Below are 7,258 nucleotides of genomic sequence, written 5' to 3' on the forward strand. Positions count from 1 at the left end.
GACGCTCTTGTACAGTTCAGTGCCTTTTTGCTGCAGTAAGAGAATATGATCCTTGTTTATGGTTGGACCGAGGTCGACTGGATTATTTGCAACTTGGTCCTTGTCAATAGATCTAGGAGAATAGAACTTTTTATAGTCGTTTCGCCTTTCATTGTAGTTCAGAGCACTGTCCGGGTCAGGGAAAAACGTTTCAGGCCGAGAGGGTTGTTCGTACGAGTGTCCCGTAGGTGCATACTCAGCATCAGATGATGTGAATGGAGTCGCTGGATATTCTGATTCCGATGAGTGTTTCTGCTCCTGTGGGCTTGGGTTCCTGTGGCGATTTTGATAATTAGAGAATAACGGTAGAATAGATTTTTAAATATCAAATTATGATTAATTTTGTTCAATTAACATTTTAATCTTATATAAATGTAATGGGGATGAAGATATGTCTGAGGGTAGAACATTTAATCAAGATTGATCTTTTTAGTGGAATGTTGGATATTAATGATGGTAAAGTAATTGCAATGTTCACTATGATTGAATAAATGAAATATATAAGTCTGATCAGATAATGAGGTTATTTCAGTGGCCGCAGTAGAATGGCCCGCCAGTGGTCAGACGAAGCAGTAACGGCACTCCTGGTCATTCTACTGATCATACTATTGGAAGCAATACTTCACACGTCTTAATATCTGAATATTAAAAAAATTAATTTATAATGTTAATACTATCAACAATTTATAACGCAAATTAATGCGTTGTAATAAAATTTAAAGTAATTACAGAATAACTTTCTCTTACTCTTCCACAACAGATAATCATTAAAAGATCTGAATTAATTTGAAATATAAATCGATTATAAAGAACTCAGTTTCATCATCTCGTCGTGTATAAAAGAATTCCACAAACTAGGACATTGATCCTTTCCATGTGATGCATTTTTCTCAACGCTCAATCCATAATGTTAAGTCAGGAATGCAGACATAGATTCGCATCATAAATCTCCCAATACTTTCATGCTTTCGACACTCAAATGTATGCTTACGAAATGAACCTAATCATCCTCTTATTTTACCCCAATTTTAATAACATTTTTCTCACCTTTCACGACCAAAGGAGAAGGTGCCTTTGAGTTGATCATAAGGGACATAACCTTTCCCGAATGAAATCGCATGGCTGATGCCTTTACCGTAAGGAACGTGCACATGGTTCACATGCTCATAGCCTTGATCGAAGTCATCACCCCCATGAGGAAACGGTGGGTTTCCATACAAAGCTTTCTTTGGGTGATAGTGTCCTGAAGAACCAGGGTACCTGTGATAATAAACCTCACTAGCTTGGGATGATTTTCTGTAACGTGTAGGTGTAGGTCTCCAAGATGGCCCCATACTACGCCTCGTCTGTTGCGGAATCACCAACACCACCTTGTTTCTGTGAAAGGAACAAAGTGTCTGATAACATGAACGATCTCTAGTTACGCGAAATCGTGGTTTATCGAAAGCTTGTTAATAGTATCGCGTTACAGAAAAAAGTCTGACACGGTCTGGTAAGAAGAATTATTCTTGTAAGGATACTTACGCGTATATGAGTAGAGGCTCGCTGACCACCAGCAGCAAGATGCAGAATGCCTGTGAACATTTATTAAAAGTTAATGAATGGAACAAGTTACACGTGAGTCAATAAAATTCCAATGTTACTTTTTGGTGTGGTTTACAAGCAGTGGCTCGTAGACACTTCCAATCGAATTTATGGCTTATCAATAGACAGTACATTTTTGACAATTTTCTTAATCTATAATCTAAATAAAGTTGGAGTTCTAGTTTAAGTAAAACTATTAGTGATTAATGCATGTACTAATGATTCTGATAATCCAACATTAAAGACCCGTACTGTTAGTCTTATAAACCTGTTCCGCAAACAGGAAGCAATACCTGTTCAATCGTGCGATCAACGAGCCATCGAGCGTGTAATAATAAAACCCAACGCTTCAGTAAAAGTACGGAAGTAGATATAGACGATGATAATCGTTCGATAATATAACCTATTTACAAGTTAATAATTATACCAAATAGCTCAAAGTGATTCCCACTATCTGCACTATTTATTAAGTCACGATCCCATCATGAATAAAAAGCATCAATCTAGATTTCATAACTCAAAACTATACTGTTTTATCTAAACTCTTAAATATAGTATTAACGTATGTAATAAAAATATTCTACCAACAACTCAAATTGTACTATGATGTAGCGAGTAAAGTAGCATTCCATATAGCCCTAAAATGTTCCTACAACCTACCCGAAACTCTCCTTCTTATATGAACCACTTACATCAACTCCACACCCAAATTCTTTCCAGCAACAACGAAACTCAACCAAACTTACCGAATAACGCATGCTGCGAATTTCTCGCTGACTCTTGGAAACTCAATGCTCGATCAGTAACCGCGTCGACTAAATCCCAACGTCAGGGAAGAAGGCGTACAAATGGTCGCGGTGATGTCTTGATCCTTGCTACCGGTCGCACCGAAACCCAGATGTGTTCTGTATGCTACAACCGGTGCGGACAAATTGCGGGCGACTCGTGCAGGACTGTTCTCTTTTATACAAGATAAAAAGAACATAATCGCGGCTGGACGAATGGCTGCCTCCCACCGGTTAGCCCCAGCCCTGGAAAGAGATCGCTCGTCTGGCTGAAATCTCTGCGACGATGGAAACGGATTGGCGGCGAGACCGTGGCGTGCTGATACGAAACGGACAGGCAAGCACACCAGCTCGCGAGACGGTAATTTTTGTTTCGGGGGAAATCGACACTTTCTTCTCCTAGGCGTTCACCCGATCCTGAGATGCGAGTGGAACGTTCCTCCGCAAGCCAAGTTCGCGGGACCGCGCCCCGTCGACGTCGTGCTTTCCAAAACGCGACCAACAAGACCGAGACCAGTGTTCTAGATATTAGTTACCTAGGAACAGGTATAAGAGATAGTCAGAGCGATGGAGGGTCGCGGTGAGATACTTGCGGGTACAAGAACGTGGGAAGATCGGTACTTGATAGCCTTGAACTTCGTGCATGGTTGGCAGGGTTAATGGTGGTTTACATGAGAACTGGTTAGGTTGTAGAAGTTTCTGTTGACGCCGTTTTGAGAGAAATGGGTCAGTGGTTGAGCCTGACGAGGGATGAAGCTAGAAAAAATTTCAGTGATCAGTTTTAAATGTTCTCAGTAATAATTTAATATAAAGAGATCATACAAGAAGAACCATTTTTGAATATTTTACAAGGCATGATAGAATTTTGAGTTATGGCAATATGATAATACATAAACAATCACAGAATTATGAAAGTGACAAATAAAATCAGTAAACTAATGATGAACATTCGTTAGAAACATTAAGTTTCTTGAATTTACATTAAAAGTCCCTCTCAGAAGCTATCAATCACCTACTTTCGATGCCCTATCGTATTTCTAACAACGTACATTCACTCCTACACTCTAGATAATTGAACTAGTTCATCCCTATACTAATCAAAGCGAAAAGAAAAGATGAGAAAAAAGAGACTTCGCATGTTCGAGGAATTGGTGGCCTGTCGCTTGATCGTTTGACATGTGATGGATGAAATATCATCGGTCGTTTGCGAGTTCTTCCTTCGATCCTGTTAGAAACGAGCTTTTCCCTGAATTCGTTTCTTCTTTTACATGCATATTGTATATACCCCGGCTTCATATTTACGCCGTTGTGGTCCACATATGCAAACCAGACCGAATCTCGAGGGAGATATTACGCTGGTGTAAAATCATAGAGATTTCTGTCATGACATTGGATTTATGCTGAAACTAATAGTCTGTATATTATTTCTGTTTTAAAATTCAAGATCGAATACTAAATAATAGACGATAGATAATGCAGAATAGTTTTTGAAGATTTGCTCAAATAATCTTAATATGTACATTCTGAATCGCATGATAAGTATTTATCGATGTCAGATAGTACTGTTAAGAGTGGAAGCTTAAGGATAAAGTTAAGTGCATTTAGAGAATCTAATATCGTAAACAATTACTTTCTAACACTCTGCCACGAGATTCCTCCGGTCTCCTCGAATGAAGCGAGAACGATAATTGTGAGCCTGAGTAAAATCTTTATGGAGCATTCAACCTTGAATCTTCATAGAAACCTACTATAGAGCTTACTCTCAACAAATGATCTCTAATTAATTAGATTGAATGGCGTAAACAGTGACGTAAATAAGATGTCACGATGATGTAAAGTGTCCTATATTTATTCCTAGCAGCAATTTATTCGAATAAAATGTATCTCCATTGTAGCTAAGAACAATGATATTTTCTATTTGTATTTATACCAAATTACTCTGCTTACAATGTAGCTGTTACTTTTGGTTTTCCATATCATTTCTTAAAATCCTGTAATAGGTACAATTCAGAAATGTCAATTAATATTATATACCACTGTTTTTGTTCATTTCAGTTCTATTGCTGTAATTTTGTCTGGTTTTCCTTCAGAATATGAAATCGCAATATACGTTTTCTACGTTTTATCTATTTTGTATCTTTTTGGAGCGAATATATCTCTAGCAACTTTCTCCACAATACTAAAGATTTTTCATGTTTTCCTACTAGCTTTTCGAATAGAATATGGCGAATGTTAGATTAGGTAGCAAGTACCCTCAATTATTTATCTCAATAAAACTTGCAATTTGTTATAACGATCTATGGTTACTTATGTGACTAAGAAGAAGTTACCTTCATCAAATAAGCCTAATTAAAGTCGACATAATTAACACAAAAGAAACTGCTGCAAAAAACAATCTTCTGTATCAATGTACCTTTTTAAAAGCAAGAAAGAGAAAATTAGAAAACCTGTTACTACTAAAATAACTGAAATCTGTAAAGTCAAGGGAAAGAAGATTTTCCCATATATATGCTTATAACGATTCGACGACACGATTCACGTTACGAGTTCATCGACCTTAATTATAAAAGAAGAAGAGGAGAGCAATTTGTGTGTGGCGATAGTGCATCATCTAATAAGCACGAAAGTGAAGAATCATCGACAGGAATTCCTACAAAGTTGCTCCATAACTAGATGCGAATTCCGCGGAGAGAGTACAGAGAGAAACAGAGAAATCTAAGAAATCACCTCGCTATAAAATATACGACAAGAACGCAATGCATTATCGTGGAATATTACAACGATCTCAATTCGAAATTACGATTGATCTTTGAAAATTCCATTCGAAGAAAGATTTTATCGCTGCGAATGACTGGCTAACAGCGAATCGAGGATCATGGTCCTCGAGACCGAACCTATCGCTTTCTATTGCTATCGACAAACGATGGAGTCGCTGTGGGTCGTTAGAAATGCAATAAAAGTAGCAAACCAGCTTAAGGAGCTAATCGTGACTCAGAGGGGGAACTTCCTGGTTTCACATCGTTGAAGAGCAAGCATATTATTACTCGAAGGTTTCACGCGAACTTTGCCTACTCACAGTTTATTACGTCAAGGAAAACGGAAATAGGAGGAAGAAGGAAGTTCCGAGCTGAATGTACATTCTTGTAACTCGAATATTTCGATTTTCTTTCCTCCTGTAATCCGATAAATATCGAGGGAAGTTTTGTCTGCAGACTGGAACGAGTTCTTGATTAATTCGATGGATTTCCAGAGAAAATCTTTAATGAGTAGTTTAGGGTGTCTAGCTTTTCGCTTTCGAAAGTCGTATAAAATAGATAACTTGGTTTATCTTATGGTGACAGATATAACTAATTGTCCTATTGAATTGCAGAGATAATGGTCATAAACTGCCTCCTAGAATACCATATAGCTCTTAAGGCGTCTGCTTGTAGGTAGTAATAACCATAAAAGTAAATACAATAACAGTAAAAAGTCAGTAGGAAACGGAAGGAAAATTGGGGTGATTGTTTCATGGATCTGACTTCGTGACGATTCTACGTACCGTTATAATTCTCTTCCTTGTACTGTCATTACTTACCATTATACTGTTCAGAGTTCTCAAATGAGACTTTACACTTTCTCTGGATTATCTACATACAGAACCTGTTTAAAACAAATGTCTATATAGAGTAATCATTGCAGAATAGTATAATCGCTCTACTCAGAAAATTTATAATACTCACCATGACAGTTTAGGATAACAAAATTATTAAATATATTTTTTCTAACTAATCCTGTATGTCTTCCAAGTGTTGAACACCTTTTCTCTATCATCTTCTATAATTTATAAAATTGTAATATTCTATAAAACATGAATAAAGAAATTAATTAATAGGTCAAGTTTTAATTTCATTGTCATAAATGTAAATCGTACCAATTCTTCTGAAACAAGCAAATGCTCTCCACCACCTTGCATCATTCATTGGTCATGCTTATACATCTCTAAATCATTGCATTATTTCAACCGAAACGTGTCGATATCATAATAGCATCATCAATATATCGTAATACCATCTCATGGAACATCAAACCAACCACAATCAAGGTACGATTATATGAGATCAAATTCGCCTAGCTTTATAGAACGTCTCATAAACAATTCCTTAACCTCGCTATCTCGAATGGAATTCCTTAAGTAGAGAGTTCACTGTTACGGTCCCGCGAGCCGCGAGAAAAAAGGATAACGCTTGTTGTTCGTTTTTGTTTTCGCTCTGCCTCCCGTTGGAATGCACGCAGCGCACGATTCGGTCTGGCCAAGTGTGGACATCCTACAGAGGCAAGGCGATCAGTTTCCCTTTCTCCTATCGTCTGGCGTACACTGCACGCGATCCCAGAGCAAACAGACAGATCAACTTACAGCTACGATTTCTATGGATCCTCCTTCTGGATCCTCTTGGACGATCGAATGGATCGGTTTCGTGAAAGGGAATACTACGACTATGCTAGGTGAAACGACGCCATCGCTCGAAGAAACTACCATTTCTCTGGCGATGTATTTACTTGCTTTCGTTTTCTTGGAGATTTACGATCGTAGATTCTTTCGTGAAAAATAAGAAAAATTTTAAGTTTCTGGATTCTTGCAGTGGAATTTTCCAATTTCCAAATACAAATATTTTGTTGCTGGAATTACATGTTTTTTTCCATTTAACAATATGTATAATAAGTAGTGTTCAGAAAATGATAGAAGTATTATTGAGAATGGACATTTTCATCCTGAAAAAAAATAATTAATTTACTATATGAACAGAATGTAATACAACACAGCTGAACAAATTTGTAAACAACAGAACTAAAGCAATTTTGTGATTTAA

General features: G+C 37.3%; 1 protein-coding gene and 1 long non-coding RNA gene across 2 annotated transcripts in view; both read right to left on the bottom strand.

Moving 5' to 3' along the window:
* The window catches only part of LOC108546064 (uncharacterized), a 3,256-nt gene extending 692 nt beyond the window's left edge, over positions 1–2,564 (bottom strand). Inside the window, exons 1-4 of the mRNA XM_017897987.1 lie at positions 2,370–2,564; positions 1,564–1,613; positions 1,087–1,416; positions 1–313 (exon numbers count right to left, since the gene is read on the bottom strand). The exon at positions 1–313 is cut by the window's left edge and continues 1 nt beyond it. Coding sequence (XP_017753476.1) covers positions 1–313; positions 1,087–1,416; positions 1,564–1,613; positions 2,370–2,381 — 705 coding nt within the window. The 5' untranslated portion in view covers positions 2,382–2,564. The remainder of the gene's footprint in view (positions 314–1,086; positions 1,417–1,563; positions 1,614–2,369) is intronic.
* Positions 2,565–2,642: 78 nt separating this feature from the next.
* LOC108546066 (uncharacterized) lies at positions 2,643–6,051 on the bottom strand. The gene is made up of 3 exons (XR_001890118.1): positions 5,986–6,051; positions 3,030–3,164; positions 2,643–2,944 (listed from the first exon to the last, which is right to left on the bottom strand). It is a non-coding gene; the product is annotated as an uncharacterized LOC108546066 (long non-coding RNA).
* Between the last annotated feature and the right edge of the window lie 1,207 nt (positions 6,052–7,258).

Source organism: Eufriesea mexicana, unplaced genomic scaffold, assembly GCF_001483705.2.
Source record: "Eufriesea mexicana isolate 0111107269 unplaced genomic scaffold, ASM148370v2 scaffold571, whole genome shotgun sequence".
Classification (NCBI taxonomy): domain Eukaryota; kingdom Metazoa; phylum Arthropoda; class Insecta; order Hymenoptera; family Apidae; genus Eufriesea; species Eufriesea mexicana.